This window comes from Protopterus annectens, chromosome 12.part0, assembly GCF_019279795.1.
Source record: "Protopterus annectens isolate FY-2018-M chromosome 12.part0, PAN1.0, whole genome shotgun sequence".
Lineage (NCBI taxonomy): Eukaryota > Metazoa > Chordata > Ceratodontiformes > Protopteridae > Protopterus > Protopterus annectens.
Window position 1 is genome coordinate 1,227,013,909 of NC_056746.1, and position 19,487 is coordinate 1,227,033,395.

The 19,487-nt window shown below is 35.4% G+C and overlaps 1 protein-coding gene across 1 annotated transcript in view; it reads right to left on the reverse strand.

Annotated features, from left to right (window-relative positions):
• The window catches only part of PTPRT (protein tyrosine phosphatase receptor type T), a 3,212,182-nt gene that overhangs the window by 266,166 nt on the left and 2,926,529 nt on the right, over positions 1-19,487 (reverse strand). Inside the window, exon 24 of the mRNA XM_044089009.1 lies at positions 4,918-5,105. Coding sequence (XP_043944944.1) covers positions 4,918-5,105 — 188 coding nt within the window. The remainder of the gene's footprint in view (positions 1-4,917; positions 5,106-19,487) is intronic.

Consider the following 19,487-nt stretch of genomic DNA (forward strand, 5'->3'; position numbering starts at 1 on the left):
GCATACATGGACATTATATTGAAGGGTCAGTTGGGTGAATGCTTTATTCTGATGCATGTGCATGCTTGGATAAATTAATGAAAGGGGTTGCTTGGGAAATATTTAGTTTTGGCGCTTGTGCATACTTGGCCATATTACTATAAGGGTTGTTTGGAGAAATGTTTCATTTTGGTGTTTGTGCATTCTTGGACATATTACTGAACAGGTCACTTGGAGAAATGCTTTGTTTTGGTGCTTATGCATACCTGCATGTATTACTGAAGGGGATCACTTGGGGAAATATTTCATTTCACTCCTTGTGCATAACTGGACATACTCCTGAAACTGTTGCTGGAGGAAATAATTAATTTGTGTATCAGCAAAGTGCTTGTGCATGCTTGGAAAAAATGTTTTGTGGATTGCAACTCCAATATCAAGGGTGAAGCACCAGTTTTAATAATGAATGTGCATACCACATGGATGTCAGACTATGAATTACAAAGCAGCCTCATCATCATACACCAATTTACAACATTTCTTATTTGCATCGCATTATTTTTAAGGCCTTCCACATTAGTGTAAATGGTCTCTATAAATGTTGCATTTGTTATGCTCATTCATAATCTTTAGGGATACCACTATTGCATTTGCACAAGTCACTATGAGCTTATATGTTTTATGAAAAGACTAAGTAGCTTAAATTCATGTTTCTTTGACACAGTCTGATACTTTGCTTAATACTGTTTTCATTTTTGGTGTTGTGGTGAATTTGTACTTGGTACACTGAGTACAATAAAAGCTTAAATACATTGCCAGTGAGTTGCCAGTTCAACAGAAGAATAACTGTCAATATTTCACCAGAAAAAAATAATTTGTTACATGCCACAGCTACAGTGTCAATTCTTCAAGAAGATAAAGCTGTGGGACAAAATTCACAGGTGATTTGAACTAGGGCATCTGAGGCTAGAATTTCAGACTTAGACATGTTTTAATATGAATGCCAAGCCGTCATTACCTGAAAGTTTCATAATGTGTACAATAGAATAATGGCCTAAAATACTTCTTCATATATAAACATGCCACTGCTCAATTGACATGCAGTCAATCTGCTGCATCAAATTCAGAAGTATGCTGCATTGGAAGTTCTGAGGATTGAATTATAGTCTAATGTGTGATTTTGTAACTGAATATCATGTTGTATTTATCTAAAAGTTTCATAATGAAATATCAAAAGAGGGCAGAGATATATTTTTTGAAGCAGAGGGCCCATTGGCTTTAGTTCATGTGCATTTATCTCAGTATGACATTTTGTGTTAAACTTTGTTTTCATTTTAGGTACAGTGTTGAACTTGTTTTCATTATGCTTAGTACAATAATAGCCAAAAATACTTCCTGAGTTAGTTATGATTGCAACAGAAGCAATGATTCTCTATATTTCTCCAGGTGAAATATGTATGTAAAATATACATGTTTCAGCTGCAAAATTCTGTGACTACACTCCCATGCTTTAAAGCAGAAATCTATGTAGTCAAGTTCAGAGGTGTTTCACTATGGAAGCCCTGAGGTTACACTTGCATATATGTGTTTTGTAGCTGAACATCATGTTGCTATTACCAAAACGTTATTATTACTGACTTCTCAAAGGAGACTTTCAAAGACAGGCACCTGCCACTTTATATCCCCCTCACTGCTATAGTCTGACATTTTGCATTATATTTGATTTTCATTTAGGGGATTGTGGTAAATCTCTGCTCAGTATGCTGAGTACATAAATTAACTAAATACTTCTTTACTGAATTTTCAGTATGCCAGAAGTATAAATCTTCTATATTTCACTAGTAAATAAAAGAATCTCTCTCTCTCTCTCTTTCTCTCTCTCTCTCTCTCTCTCTATATATATATATATATATATATATATATATATCACAACACACCATGGCTTCTGGCCTATACAATAAAGTTGTGAATGCCATATGGACAAATTCAGACGTATGCTTTACTGGGATCTCTGAGGTTAGACCTGCAGTCTGATATATGATTTGTAGCAGAATGCTCTGTAGTTATTATTTGGAAGTCTTCTAATGGAATCTCAAAGGATGACAGAAATATTTCCTTTCAAATACAGGACCCAGTGGCTTCAGCTTATATACTCTTACTGTTTGACAGCTTGAGTTATACTTGATTTTCATGCTGTGTGGTCTGGTAAACTTTTGTTTTGTATTCTGTTTTCTGATTACAATAATGGCCCCAAAACATTAAAGTGATATTATCATTTGAATTTAGTGTGAAATTCATTCCAGAATGGGCTTTGTAGTTTCACAGAGTGCAACCTTTACAAAAATTGCATCTGAAAACAAATATGTAGTTTTCATGACTTTTCAGACTGAAATAAGAAAAAGCTATCAAACATATAAATAAACAATGTCAGTGTGATTTCAGACCTAAAATTAAAATGTATATCTATACAAAAGCAATCTTTTTATAATCTGTATATATTGAGGCATAATGAAGTATGCAAAAGGTCAAGATGCAGCTGATACTTTATATTTGAGGGATGAGCTAGTCTAATGAGTTTAATAAATAATTATGCCAGTAGTATTCAAAGAAAATGCCATCAGCAAATCGGTTCATAAGTAATTATTATGCATGCAGTCCATGAGACCATTGAGTGAATATTCTGGAGATAGATCAGCTGAAATGTCTCTGCAGTAAACAAACTAATGGTAATGAGAACTTTACAGATTACAACTAATAAACTGACATGTATGCATCTGATTTTCCTTTTGTAATAAGATAAATGAGGAGACATTCTGAAACACATCAGGACGTACTCTGTTCTCTGCTACTGAGGTAGAAACAACTACTCTCTGGATAATATTTAAATCTATGTTCTAAACTATAGCATTAGATTCATGAGCTGTAACAACATATGTCAACTACTGATTGATGGCTCACAATGATTTATGAAGTTAGCAACTTGAAATGTATGACTGTCTTACAATGTGTCTATTATACATGAGACTTCTACAGTAAAATTATTTGGATGTGGTAAGAAAGTAAATGCTGACTGCATATCCATGTAAGCTAATAATTTCTAAGTGGTCAATGTGCACATAGGCACAGAAAGAAAATTTAGTTGTTATGGGTTGTTTTCCACAGCAACCTTTCCCAGACAAGAGGTGACATCTTCATCCAACTTTTGCATCTTTCAGGCTACATTGTGATGATCAGATGGGTTCACAGTAGCCCTCATCAATAAGGAATGTAAATCTACTGGCTATACTCCTCGGAGTACAACAGCCCCCTTAAAAAGCAATAGGAAAAATCAAAAATTGTATTCTCTCATCTGTTCGCTTATGTTTGTGTATGCACTACCGATACAAAAATCTACAGTTTGTATCTGTATGAAATTGACTTTAGTTAACTAATTACTGTCATTTTGCCAGTTCTGTAATTCTGATCAATAAAATGAATTTATATTTGTTTGATTGGCAATTTAATCTGGATTTCCACCCTGTACATCTCACAAAACATTGTGTCAAATAAATAGTTGCGCTTTCCTTGTAGTTGCATTGGTGACACAATATTTTTGATAGTTTTAGCTTCATATCCTACTGCCCTGAATCATTACAGGTACTTGTCTATCAACTGTGGTTTGATCTGCAAACTGAAGTCAGTAAATGCCACAGCTTCAGATAGGAAGTCAGCAAGAGCTACAGTACGCAGAGTGACACCTGACCTTTGCAGAAGAAAATGCAGAGACATTTTCAAATGCACAAAAAACAAGCAGAAGGATAATATTAGGACACTCCATGTTCTCCCATATAAAGTATATAAGACTCTCTCCATACCGATTTCCATGCACGTTAAAATATTTATTGCTGCCAGATTTGTTTCAGTACAGTTTCCTGATCTGACAGGCTGCTTTTAAAAACCTGATTCTTATAAACAGCTAATATTCTGGGTACTTATCATTTTGGAGATTTTTACACTATGATAGAAGTATAGTTCAGGGATGACCCCTCTGTGAAATTACATTAGGTATTATTTGGTATTTATTGCAGCCTCAAAATGGTTACCGTTAGACTTAAACCCATCCAGATTCATTACTGTGAATATAGTATTATGCCTGTGTTTGTTTTCATGTTAGCATGTAAATTATTGTAGATCTGAAAATAAAAGTTATAGCATGCATCAACATAACTTACACATACAAGTAATAAAATATCACGGCATGACTCTGTTAAACCTGTGTATTTAACCAATCTGTTTATGTCCCTACTATAAGATATGTAAATGAGCACATTAAGAGAGAATTTAATTAACCATGTTTCACTCAGCAGGCTAAGTTAACCAGTTAGTTATACCTTAGTAATCTTGAGTACATACTAATTGTCTGAACATTTCTATTTTTGTGCATAACACATCTATTTCCTGCAGTTTAATGAGTACTTCCAAAATTTAAATTTATTTGTATCTTACTATATAAAGCATGATTCAAACAAAGTCCAAGCAAAGAAAATGTCAGTTATTACTGAATGAGCAGACAGAGTTAACAGGGATGCAAAAAATATCCAAAGGTAGGTCTCATCAGGGCAAAAAACAATGTAACACAGGATATATGAGCTACAAAATCTCAAATAGAAGACCTGAAGACCAACTCAGTAGTTTCACAAAATTACTTAAAGCTTATATTGGAGTTGAGGAAAAGAAAATGATTTTGATATATTCGGTAAACAAAAAAATTAGTAATAGTAATAAAAAGCATGCCAAATATAACTTTGTTTGCCACAAATATGCAGTCAAAGCAAAAGGTCACAATGCTGAATCTCATATTACTCATACAAAATTATGATTCATTCACATGGATTTAAAAGATTTAAAAAGACATCAGCCACAGGGATGCTTATTCAATATGCTGTCATCAAACTATCATACCTCATATTCTTCTTTAAAGCCATATCCTTGTCCACATTTCATCTGAGTGATGTGTTGCAGCAAATCAGCTACACGTATTGCAGGTTGGATCTCTCCACTTTGATATGACATTTCTATTGGTTCACATGATCTGTATGGATGCGTCTGTATCGTCATTGTAGGTGGCTTCATTTCTCCATGGTTACTATCTGTTTCAAAAGAAACAGTATTGAAAACACTTCCACTACAAACTCCTACAAGCATATTGAGCACTTTTCTTTTACATTTCTTAACAATTGATTGCCTTTATGCTGTGAAAACTCTGGATGTGTATTGTGGGATGCAAATGCACAATTAATTGATTTTATATGGTGAAGACTTTGTTCTGTATAATGGGATGCTATGGTTGGTCAGCGCTAAACTTGTTCCACCTGACCCACAACAAGCAAATTATAACTTTAACAATGGAGCAGATATAATGAAGATGACACTCCCTGGTCCTTAACAGATCTAGCTTAGGAGTTTTTTTTTTCTCTCTATCAAAAGTAGAACAAAAACTGTAGCACTTACATAATATATCTTGTATTAATATGCCTTGTTTTTAACTGCAACCTCCTTTAAGAAAAGTTATGATGCTTTATTTCCAAACAAATAATCTCACAGTATATTTACAAGATGAATTATTTAAAATACCTCAGCCACACTAATAAAATCAAGTAATTTACAAGTAATTATTTATTTATTATTTTATTTTTATTTTACATTTGTTAACCGGGAATGTCTGACTGGTTACATGTCCATTTTCAGCGGAGGCCCGGGGAGAAAAGCTCTTCATTGCAATTAAGTGACACATAAAGTTGTGGTTACATAGAAATATAAACATTTAACAAATCAGTGACAAATTATAGTCAAGGTTACAGTTAGATCAAGCAAACATTGTAGGTTTATGGTATAAATATACAGAGATAACATTTTACATCTATGAAGTGTGCAAAAGCAAAGAAAAGTATTTCCAGATAGAAGGTAAGGATGATAGTTAAGAGAAAAGGTGGTTAGGTATGAAGGAAGTTCTAGTAAATAGTATGTAGAGGGGTAGAAGTGCATAGCTTCAGAATGAGTAGTATAACAAGTTATCTTCCTGATAATAGAATTCTAATGGTGGTTGAGAAGTGTATGTTGTAAAGGTGGGAAGTGGTTATAAATGGATATTTCACCTCTGTGAGCTATGCTTTTCTTACCTTTGTCTTGTTATATTTTGGGTTAGTCTGGGTTTAGACATGGACATAGCTATGCTTTTCTTACCTTTTTCTTGTTATTTTTTGGGGGGGTTAGTCTGGGCTTAGACATGGACATAGCCAATCCCTGTTTATATACATCTTTAGGGATATTTTGAATTGGTGCAAGGAGGATGTAGTGGTTAGTTCAGCAGGAAATGAGTTCCATTTTTCCCAGCCTAGTTGGAGAATAATGATTCTCCAGCTGAGTTGTTGGCTTTGGTCGATTGTACTAGCATTCTGTTGGATGAGCAGAGGAATGCTAAGGCTGCTGTATGGGGTAATAATATTAGTCAGGATGAGAGTACTGGTAGGTTGGTAGAGGATTTTATGAGTAACTATGAGTTGGTTATAATGGAGCTGATTAGGTAGTTCTAGCCAGCCAAATTTGTGAAGATTTTGACAGTGGTGAGTTCTGTAGGCTGAGCCTGTGGCAAATCTAGCTATATTGTTATAGCAGCTTGTGATTTTGTTAAGGTTTGATTTGCTTAGATTTGTGAGGATGGGTGAGGCGTAGTGAAGGGTTGACAGCAGATGTGTACGAGCTATGGCGGTTCTGGTAGATGGGGTTAAGGGGAAATTGCTTAATCCTATACAAGGAGCCTATTTTTTTGTTAACTATTTTGTCTATATGGGCATCATACTTCAGATTATTATCAATGATTATTCCAAGAAGTTTAGTGCAAGGTTCAGGAGAGATTATGGTGCCATTGTTAGATGAGATTGTAATTATTGGAATGTTAGCTTACGGGTAGGGGAGAAAAGTAGTAATTTGGTTTTGTTTGGATTCAGTAGGAGACAACGATTATGGAGCCAGTTCTCTACTTTGTTGAAGGTGATTTGGGATAGGGATTGTAGTTGTGTGGGAGTGGAGTCAGAGCAGATAAGTGTAGAGTCATCTGCATACTGTATACAAGTTGCATCTGGGATAACTTTGGGTAGGTCATTAATGAATATAGAGAAAAGGAGGGGACCCAATATAGAACCTTGGTGTACTCCAAGGGTGACAGGTAGAAGGGGGGATAGATTGTATTTCCATAGAACAGCTTGTTGTCTGCCATGCAGGTAAGAGTGGAACCAGTTCATTACTGGGTTGTTAAGGAAAGTGATTTTAGAGAGTCTAGGATTAGGTGGTGATTCACCATATTGAATGCTTTCGATAGACTGAGAAAGAGGGCAGAGGAGAGCTTATTCTGATTATGGTTGTGATTTATTGTGTGAGAAAAGGAAATAAGGGCAGTAGTTGTACTATGGGCAGGTCTAAATACATGCTGGGTTGGGGATAGGAGAGTATTCTGAGTAAGGTGAGTTAGAATTTGCTTCTGTGTGCATTTCTCCATTATTTTGGCTAAGGGAGATGGTATAGCTATAGGTCTATAATTAGAGAGCATACACTTTATCTAAATTTAAACAGTATCAGTATCCACAATATACCTATTACAAAATTTAACTAGTGAAAATCCAGGTTAAAAAGGTATCTGAGTATTTCTACAGCTAAATGAGAACTGTATAAGAGCATGTACATGAACAATTAATAGTAACATTAACAAAACACTACAATACAGACATTTCAAACACAAGCTTAAAAATGTGAAACAAAGAACATGAGATCAAAATTTAAAAGTCTATTATATTAAAGTGAAAGTTAACACTGGCCTACTTAATTAAAGCTCAAAATGTATTGTAAAGTCCTGTTGGATTTAAACCAATTACAAAGAATTAATGCACTTCAGAAAACACAGACAGCACTGGTAACTACACATCTTTCAAAGAAGTCACTTTTCCCTAAAGAAAAATAATTAAGTGGTTTCATAAAGAGATTTTTGAAAATGTAATGAAAATGTGGTTATGCAGTTATACAAAGAGATCATTTCAAAAGTAAATCTAAAGAATTTGTTTCTTTTTTTCTGTTTCTGCTGTTCAGTTTCCTGGGTTTCAGTTACTGAGTCATATGATGTTATCATTTCGGGTCATTGGCTCATAGGTAAGTACTAGGCAATCAGTCTACAGATTAGTACAAGCCTAGGCAATAAGTTATATTCAAAAGTGCCCGCCAACCTTGAGGAGGCCATCACAATATAAATGGGAGAAGAATTTGAGGCTGTCAACCCAGTTATCTTAGTTTAAAGTGAAAATGGCAGGGGTGCTTCTCTGCAATGAACATAGGTTCCAGACTTGGAGACAGAATGTCTGTGGGATATGATCTCTGATTTCCATAGGTACATAACCTTACTGCTATGCCTGCAGGTAGGTATTTTGCCCATCAGTCAGTCTACATCAGTCACTGCTCTTCCCCTTGTCAGATCCATGTTGGCTTCTGAGGAGTTACAAGTCCCTTGTGCATCAGTGCCTCTTTTAAGACAGAACTCCAGATGAGAGGCTCTCTCAGACTAAAGCATTATGGTTGAGAAGGTGGCATGAAATAACACCAGGTAAATATGACATATATTTTTTGCAACATACAGGCAATATTTTTAATGCAATTTAGAGAAATAACAATATTAATAAGAGAACCATAATGTGACTAATAAAATAACATTTTTATTTTCCATAGCTTCTGGACTATATTTTACTTATGAGCCCAAATCATATAATCATAATTTGCTAATATGATTAAGGGCGTGTTCTAACAATTTATCATATCTATGTTAAAATTATTTATTTCTCTGTAATATATAAGAAATGTTGATTTTTTTTAATTTAGTCATGTTCCACATTATCTCTATGTAACCTTTACATCTGTAGTGATATGACCTCCTGCTACTTCTTGAGTTTACAATGCAACAAAAACGAACATTTTACATGCTGCGATGACATCATCCAAAATGCAATTATTTTGAAGCCAATATTTCCAATGTATTAACATACAAAAGTCAGAAATGTGAGAACATGTAAAGAAATACTATAGTCACTCAGACAGATGAGCTCTTTCTCAACATACATAAAGGAAACATTTCAGGAGCACTCAACTGACAATACCAAACATTTCAGTGATATTCATCATCTCCACCACCTTCACTTCCTCCAAGAAATCAGAGTTAGCTCCAACATTTTGACCTGGTTCCAATATTTCTTTGCAAATGGGTATTTCAGTCAGAACTGGTTCATCTGTATCATTTCCTGCACCCCTTACCAAAGGAGTACTCTAGGACTCTATACTCACCCCACTGTTGTTTTTAAGTTTTATTAACAAACTATCCTCCAACCTCACCAACCTTCCTATTACTCTTTATGATGATGACATGGTTATCCTTTGATCTAACCTTCACTTTCAAGTATGCAAACCTAGCTTCAGTCTGACCTCTACTCACTTAATTTGTGGCTAAACTGCCATAAACTACTGTTCAACTCCAGCAAAACAAAATAAAATTATCTTACCACTGAACAAAAGCTGAAAAATCTCCCAAAAGTCTCAAAATCACTGATTTCAGAGGTACCTCAATTGAAACATCTACAGCCTGTAAATACCTTGGGATATATCTCAACCAATCCCTTAACCTACATAACTGCATTGCATGCTCCAGGAAAAAGATCAGCACTCTTTTATTCACATCCTGGAAAATATCACCCTTTCTCTCCAGACCAGCTAGAGCTACAATGGCAAAGTCCTCCTACTATCTCTATGAAACGGCTACACCTATCATAGCAACAACCTCTAAATATCTCATCCCCTCTACAATCAGTTAAATTCAAAACCTGGCAATTCATTTCTAAGTCGTTCCCTCAGGAACACCACTGCACCACCCTCTACAAAAGCAGATGGCTACCGAAACAATTAAGCTACTCATAGGGCCTCTTCTTTTTAAAAGACCTCAAACAAGCACCTTCTTGTCTCTTCAAATTCCATAATAAAACCACCCACTACAACCTCCTCAATATCTCCATATTGGCTCTCTCATTCCAGACCTCTTAACCCAAACTGTACTGTAATGACCACTCCTTTTACATTCTTGCATCTATACTTTGGCAGTCCCTTCCCTTTCACCTAATAAAATACACATCTTTCCCCACTTTCAGAACACAGATCAAAAGACACATACATTAAAATGTGATGGCTAATGCTCTTACACTGGACAAATCACTTAAGTCCTTCCTGCTTCACCTCCATCAGTTCTACACCCGCTGTCATTTTTACCTGATGCTTAACTCCCATTTTACTACTAATTTAATCTGTTTGTTTTTCTCCTCTGTTAATATTTGTTCTTTGTTTCATTTGACTGCTGAACTTTGCACGTTCTGTGATTACTCTATATTTATGAATTGAGTCAGTTTTATTTATTCATTCATTTATTTGTGAATTTCTTCACACAAGCTGTGCCTGCAAATGGGATGTTGTGATCAGTGTACTACCGTGGGAAATGAACTTAAAAATGTAACGTGGTTATATGCTAATTTTATCTACCTAGGGATAATAGTCTCAAAGATTAGGGATAATACATTCCCCTTAATACATTTTCCTTATAACTGCATCATAATACATATGTAATCTTATACTCTTATCATTCACAGCAACTATAATATGTAGCAAATACCCACCCATCAGCCAGTACTCTGTGGTTAAATGGTTTATACAATTAAATGCACTACAGCCATATACAATATTCCATTAGAAGCTGCAATGAAACAGCTGTAACTAAATATTGATTCCAGACATGATTTATATTCCAGGTAGCCCATTTTAGTGTTCTACAAAGACAGATGTGCAGATAGATATAAGGCATATTAATCTCTGCAGCAAACTGTTCTAGTGTATGCCAAAGATCACAGTCATTAGATACAGAGCACCATCTGCAAACAACAAAAATGCTACTCTCATGTCCTCAAACTGGGCACTGTCCAAATCTTGGCAACATCCTCTTTAACCTCATTATTTTTTTAAACAGTATCCAGTGCAGTGGTTATGCAGTATATACAATATATCTAGACCTGGCCATGGCCTTTGGCACTATTCTTCATGCAGGCATTATTGACAGACTTGTAAATCTGAATATAAATTCTTATATTGTACAGTGGATAACTAACAGGCTATTTGACAGAACCTAGGTGATTAAAGTTACAGGTGCAATTTCTGAAAACAAAAAAGAGTTACCAGAGTGTTCAACAGGGCTCAATTCTGGTTCTTATACTTTTTGTAAGAAATTAAAACAAAAACAGCTGGCAACTTCACTGAAGACTAAATCCACAAAGTTTAATAAAGTGCTTTTCGTCCAAATACTTCTTTGAACTTCATCAGATACTAACATTTACAAAAATCAGGTTTAAATAGTCATGTTAAACCATGATTAAAATTAGCTGGTCTCTCCATCTTAAAATTTAAAGGAACAGTATTTAAAATAGTATTGTGAACATAATATGCATTTTCTTCTTCTTTAAAACCGCCTTATTTAACAAGCAACTGAATACATTTATCGCAGCAGCAATATGGTGAAAATCATATACGAAAATTGAGTGAAAATGTAAAGAGTCTCCTCATTTATCTAACCTTACATTATAAACATTTTCAAGTGAAAAATTAATAATTAAAACATAATTTCTATACTGTTGTTACTACAGTATTTCATCTCATTAAACTTTTCAGTTTTAAACAACATGTGATATAACACATGTCCTTCAATCCTGGAAAGTTATAAGCATTGAGGCGAATTTGCCAGAGCAATTCCAATTTTTCTAATAATAAGGTAAATGGACCCCCTCTTGGATTACTGTCCACTTGATCAAGTATCCAGAATTTAAATGCATGTTCTGGATATTGTTCTGCATGCTTTGCTAAAGCATTGTCCAGTTTGTGTTTATTAATACAATATATATGTTCGTATGTGTGGTCTCTCATTCTACGTTCGGTTTTACCGGCGTAGAATGAATCACAATTTTGACATTTAGCCACATATACATTCATTTTGGAGTTGCAATTAACTTTTCTTCTGTTACTCAAATGTGTGTTGTTTATGTGCAGTGATGTACCTACATGAATGTATTACATTGTTTCATCCCTATTCTATATGATTGGATCCTGCACTCACCTTCACATCTATTCTTGAGTGTTCTACCCTTCCTAGTAATGAATCTTGGTTCTGTACCCAATTTGTCCACTATTAGTTTGTCCTCTAACAGAATATTCCAATTTTTTATCAGTATGTTTTTTATGTGACGATAATCAAGGCTAAAAGTTGCAATATAGCTCATTGCGAAATCAGTTTGGTTTGTACCTGTCCCAATGTTTGTGTCCTGGACCTGATTTTCCATATCAACCTGACTATCATTCATAGAATAGTCATTCAACCCAGTAGGGTGTTGCATACTCAGAATGGGTATGTACACACCATTAATTTTTTTCTCCACAACTTCTTCTATTAGTTTTTCAATCAAAGTACTCGGGTATGATCGTTTTGTGAATATTTTTTTCAAAAACTGGCACTCGCTATGGAAGTCCTCATCTGTACATACTATTCTGGCAGCCCTTACTAATTGGCCCTTTACCACCGATCTTTTTTGCTGGTAAGGGTGTGCACTTGTATAGTGCAAGAATGTGTTTGAATAAGATGGTTTCCTATAAATTTTTGCTTGGTATCTCTTTTCAACATAATTTTTGTTAAGTTGGACATCTAAGAATGCTATTTCATTTGGGTCAAAATTATATGTAAACACTAAGAAGTCTGTGATCTCATTAAAATAATCAATGAGATGTTTTGCCTCTTCATGTTTCCCTTTTATTAGTAAAAAAATGTCATCCAAATAGTGTGTAAAATAAATTATTTTTGAGGCTATTCCTTCCTTATTGAGTACAAATTGATGTTCCCAGTAACTCATAACCAAATTTGCGAAGCTAGAGCCACAGGGGGAACCCATGGCTACTCCGCTTTTTTGCAGGTAATAGTTTCCTTTAAAATAAATATAATTGTGGAACAGATCTATGTCGAAATGTTCTTCCACTAGACGGATGTCATTCTGGGGAGCCCCTTTCTTCCTTAGTAATTGACTAACCCACTCTATGCCCAATGCTTGTGGTATTGATGTATATAAGTCCTTTATGTCGGCTGTAAGGAAGTTGTACTGTCCTTCAAACTTCAATTCATTCATTTTTTGCAGGAATGAACATGAATCTTTACATATTACTTCTTCTGTTGTTACATATTTTTTAAGTATATTGTCTATCACTTTAGCACATGCATGTGTGGCAGAATTCCTGCCATCAACTATAGGTCTAAATGGAGAGTCAAATAAACATTTATGGATTTTGGGGACACCAAATATTGTGGGTGCCACTGGTGTTAACACTATCATGTAGTTGTACATGTCTATATCTATCTTTCCCTCTATGAATAAATCATTAATGTAGATTTTGATATGTTCATTAGCTGTGTTGTATTCATTAGGGATGCTTTCTGATATGAAATAAAAGCTAACATTAATTCTATTTTAGCTTCATATGTAACAACAGAAGAAGTAATATGTAGAGATTCATGGTCATTCCTGCAAAAAATTGATGAATTGAAGTATGACGGATAGTACAACTTCCTTACAGTCGACGTAAAGGACTTATATACATCAATAACACAAGCATTGGGCATAGAGTGGGTTAAGAAGTAAGGAAGAAAGGGGCTCCCCAGAATGACATCCGTCTAGTGGAAAAACTTCTAGATATAGTTCTATCCCACAATTACATTTATTTTAAAAGAAACTATTACCTGAAAAAAGCGGAGTAGCCATGGGTTCCCTCTGCGGCTCTAGCTTCACAAATTTGGTTATGAGTTACTGGGAACATCAATTTGTACTCAATAAGGAAGGAATAGCCTCAAAAATAATTTATTTTACATGCTATTTGGAAGAAATCGTTTTACTAATAAAAGGAAAACATGAAGAGGCAAAAAATCTCATTGATTATTTTAATGAGACCATAGACTTTTTAGTGTTTACATATAATTTTGACCCAAATGAAACAGCATTCTTAGATGTCTAACTTACCAAAAATTATTTTGAAAAGAGATACCAAGCAAAAATTGATAGGAAACCATCTTATTCAAACACATTCTTGCACTATACAGGTGCACACCCTTACCACCAAAAAAGATCGGTGGTAAAAGGCCAATTAGTAAGGGCTGCCAGAATGGTGTCTACAGATGAGAACTTCCATAGAGTGTCAGTTTTTGAAAAAAAATATTCACAAAAAGAGCATACCTGAGTACTTTGATTGACAAACTCATAGAAGAAGTTGTGGAGAAAAGAATTAATGGTGTGCACATACCCATTCTGAGTATACAACACCCTACTGGGTTGGATGATTATTCTATGAATGACAGTCAGGTTGATATGGAAAATCAGGTCCAGGATACAATCATTGGGACAGGTACGAACCAAACTGATTTCCCAATGAGCTATATTACAACTTTTAACCTTGATTATCATCACATAAAAAACATGCTGATAAAAAATTGGAATATTTTGTTAGAGGACAAACTAATAGTGGACAAATTGGGTATAGAACCAATATTTATTACTAGGAAGGGTAGAACACTCAAGAATATATCTGAAGGTAAGTGCAAGATCCAATCATATGCAATAGGGATGAAACAATGTGGCAGTTGCCCCTATTGCAAATACATTCATGTAGTTGCATCACTGCACATAAACAACACACATTTGAGTAACAGAAGAAAAGTTAATTACAACTCCAAAATGAACATATAAGTGGCTAACTGTCAAAATTGTGATTCATTCTACGTCGGTAAAACCGAGCGTAGAAATAGAGACTGCATATATATTGTATTAATAAACACAAACTGGACAGTGCTTTATCAAAGCATACAGAACAATATTCAGAACATGCATTTAAATTCTTGATACTTGATCAAGTGGACAGTAATTCAAGAGGGGGTCCATTCACCTTATTATTAGAAAGTTGGAATTGCGCTGGCAAATTCGTCTCAATGCTTATAACTTTCCAGGATTGAACGACATGTGTTCTATCACATGTTATTTAAAACTGAAAAGTTTGTTGAGATGAAATACTGCAGTAACAACATTATAGAAATTATGTCTTACTTATTAATTTTTACTTGAAAATGTTTATAATGTAAGGTTAGATAAATGGGGACACTCTCTATTTTCACTCAATTTTCGTATATCTTTTTCACCATATTGCTGCTGCGATAAATGTATTCAGTTGCTTGTTAATTAAGGCAGTTTTAAAGAACAAGAAAATGCATATTATGTTCACAATGCTATTTTAGCTACTGTTCCTTTAAATTTTAAGATGGAGAGACTAGCTGATTTTAATCATGGTTTAACATGACTATTTAAACTTGATTTTTGTAAATGTTAGTATCTGATGAAGTTCAAAGAAGTATTTGGACGAAAAGCACTTTATTAAACTTTGTGGATTTAGTCTTCAGTGAAGTTGCCAGTTGCTTTTATTTTAATTTGCTAGTTTTTTTGTATCTTGGATTTTGGAGTTCTTATACATTTTGTCATTTATTTCTCAAACCTGGCTTATGGTTAACTAGATTTGCAGATGACTGTAAATTGAGTGTTGTTATTCAATCTTCAACTGACTCACAACTGCTCCACCATGGATTAAACCATGTTAACAATTAAGGCAAGGAAAATGGTCTCAAATTAAATGTAAAAAAATTAAATAATTCATTTTGGTAAACAAAACAGTTTCACGTAACATATTGGTGATGCAAACCACAAATCAGATGCTGTTCTAATGAATCTAGGCATATTCTTTGATAATTCCTTATTATCTGACCACCATGTCATCATTGTATTTCAGAAGGCCTTCTATCTAACTCATCTAATTTCCAAAGGCATCTCCACTAAATACAAAAAAGACTTAACCCCACTTTACTCATGTCTTATTAGATCCATTATTGAATATAATGCACCTTTTGACATGAATTTCTCTACACATATCACACAACTTGAGAGACCTCAGAATTTTATAACTAAAAAGATCAGTGGGCTTCAAAATCTTAGTTATCAGGAGATAATGGTAGTCCTTTCTCTATATGTCAGCTCTTAAAGACTTGTCTGTGGAGACCCATGTCTAGCCTTTTAAGTCATAAAAGATCCAGTCCTTTTTGACCTCATATTCTTTCATAAAGCCAGTGTTACATCAAATATTCAGTTTAGGGAACTAAACCTTTAACAGCAGAAGAATAAAACATGCTGGCATGATAGATTCATATCCCAAAGTATCTTTCAGCTCTAGAATAAATCTCTACTACATGTCAAGCAGAATAGAACCCTTGCCACCTTCAAGATAAACATAGGTAACAGAATGGGTAGCCTTAAATTCTTCACTGGTATGTCTTGTCTTGCCCTCCTTAAGGATAGAAGAAACTTGTAAATATTTTTTATTGGCTAGGCTTGTAATGGTCTGCAGACTGATTGCCTAGTACTTACCTATGAATTTATTGGCCTCTATGATTGTTGCTGTTGTTTGTCTTTTCTGCTTTTCCCAGTTAGGGGTCGCCACAGCGGAACTCTTGTCCGCTAATGACTGGCAGTCGATTTTATGGTGCCGAGTTGCCAGTCCAATGCCCAACCTTCAGCAAAGGCACGCCCATTCACGCATGTCTTTCGGAGGCCACTCGACTGCAGGGAGGACATGCAGACTCCACACAGAAGGCAATCCAGCTGAGAATCGAACAGCAGAACCTCTTGCTGTGAGGTAACAATGCTACCGCTCTACCACTGAAAATTATAACTAAGATGTTAGATGAGACACACACTCATGAAGTCCTACTGCATCTTAAGCTATGAAATTCAACAATATCTAGTGCTCTGGCATTTTCTGACAGATATCATCCAGTCACATAACCATCACACTTGAGTACTGTTAGCTTTAGCAGTGACCTCACCCGTGTGATGGATATTCTACTGCTAGCTTCTTCTAGCATGATTGCAAGCTCAGTAGCTTGGAAAATTTTTTTTCTACATTCTCACAGTATCCTGTTTGATATCAGAATATTTCCACTTTTGTTGCAAAAATCTGAGGAATGACACCCCAAAAAGTCACAAGGCAATGCTATAGAACCTCTGTGAGGTCATATAAAAGTTCCTCTCCATAGCCCTGCCAAACTCCTTCAGCCACTATACCTTTTCACTTTCTAGCCAATTTGTACCCATCTGTTTCATCTGCAGACCTCCTTTGATAATATTCCTCCATATTGCAACTGACAAGGTGAGCAACATCCACCTTGTTGGTTACATGACCTTGTTGCCACCTCAGGGCCATTGGCTACAATTTATTTGATCTACTCTATAAATAGGACAACCACTTCTGGAGCTGGAAGATGAATTAGTAATCCTGCCATCAAATCCCTACCATATTAATTAAGGGATTAACGATGTTGTCGAGCTCTTGATAGATGCATTGAGTTGTTCATGGGGATTTACATTGGTATACAAATGTGGCAGGAGGATTGGGTTGGGGCATACTTTGTGGGGGGATTGGTATGTGGCTTGTTTGCCATCAGGAGGGTAGGACAGTTGCAGGAAGGATGTTGAATTTTGGAGATGGTTTCACTTTAGCTGGTATTGTAGTTTTAGCAGGAGAAGATGTGGGGAATAGGATTCATTTTCATTTGGTTAATACGGCAGTGGTATGGGTTGATGGTGCTGCTTGACGAGATGTGTCAGCTTAGGCTTAAAAGGATTAGATGCTTGATGCAGGAGTCTGGGGCAGTTTTAATAAGGAAAGCATATGGTAGGGTTTTTTCTAACTTTGTCAAATTTGTGTTGCAGCTGCCTGGGGGAAGGAGATTGGTTGGAAGGATTGCTGGGTTATTACTTTCAGGCTCGAGAACAAGGTGAGGCATTTCAGTTGGTTAAGGAGGATTTACCTGCAATTACTAAAGTTGCACAGATGACAGGGTTATGCTAATTTACTAAATCTTGGATGGTGGTTAATATGCTTGAAGGGTTAGGGTATGTTTGAAAGTGTGAAGATTGGCAGACATTGCCTATTGACAAAGTAAGTTTGCTGCGAGGGGTAACATTGGTAAATGGAGGCTCAATGGGATACAGTTTGTGTGGCTTTTGCTTTATGGATGTATTGAAGTCATTAACTGGGTGGTTTGTTGGTCAGCAAATGATTTCTTGCCTTATAGTGGATTGTGAGTATGATGGCAGGATTACTATTCAATTGATCTATTAGAAAAGGAAATCTCATTTTGGTCATTACTATATTCATTGGGTGGAAAAAGGGGCTGCAGCTATGCATGGTGACATGCCAATGATCTTGTTTTGGTTTGGGTGACATTGGGCTTCTTCGAGTTCTGGTAGTACATTTAGCAGGTAATGACCTGGGAATAACTACAAAGCTACTATTGGGAATTAAGACAAATGAAGATTGGTTTAATTTACAGAGGTTATACAATGGTACAGTATTACTTTGGCATGAGAGAGGGATCATCAGTTTAATTTTAGCTGCTTTGGGTATTTATATGACAGGGCTTTGGAAGGTTGATGATGGGGATCCAGTTTTGGTTCAAAGTGGAGGGAATACACCAAATGATGTTTGTCTTCACCCATTTTTAATGTAGAGTTAGGTTTGTTTAGAAGGTTTTGTTTGAAGTTTTGGTTGGAAGGAGGGTGAACAGCCTGTTCAGGCTGGTGTGTGGAAAAGAGGGGCAGGCCTGTCTCTTTACTGTTCTCCCTCTGGTGTTGGATGTTCATTTCAATGAGTTGGGACAGGAGCGTGAGCATGTGGATGCTGCTTGATAAGTAAAATAAGCAAGCAGAAGTAAGGAAGCTGCTTATTTGTTCAAGGTTAGTGAGGTCACGCTGCCCTAGTTAACAGTTGTATGGATGTATATGCTTTGACTTATAACAGTATATGGATATTTATGTTGTGTTTTATAAATAATATTGGTCAGTAAACTTATGTTAATTGAAGTTTAATAAAGGTCGTCAAACTTCATTCGGTATGATATGTTTATTGAACGGGAGCAGGACAATGATTGCTATGTGTGGTAATAAGTTTACAAAATGGGAGACATAAATATTATATCAAAATCAATGGACATATTATGTAGGTCAGTCATGCACTGCAGTGGAACTTTCACGTTTTCCCACTCATGCGTGATAATGAATCTAATATCCATCGACCTAGCAATCTATCTATCTGTATAGATATATATACACACACACATATATATATAGGGAGAAAGAGATATTAGATATAGACAGAGATGTAATTAAGGGAGGTTTTGAGGACTTTTCCTTATAACTATTGGCATACACCTATACTATATAGATATATATATATATATATATATATATACACATTGTGTGTGTGAGTGTATGTGTATA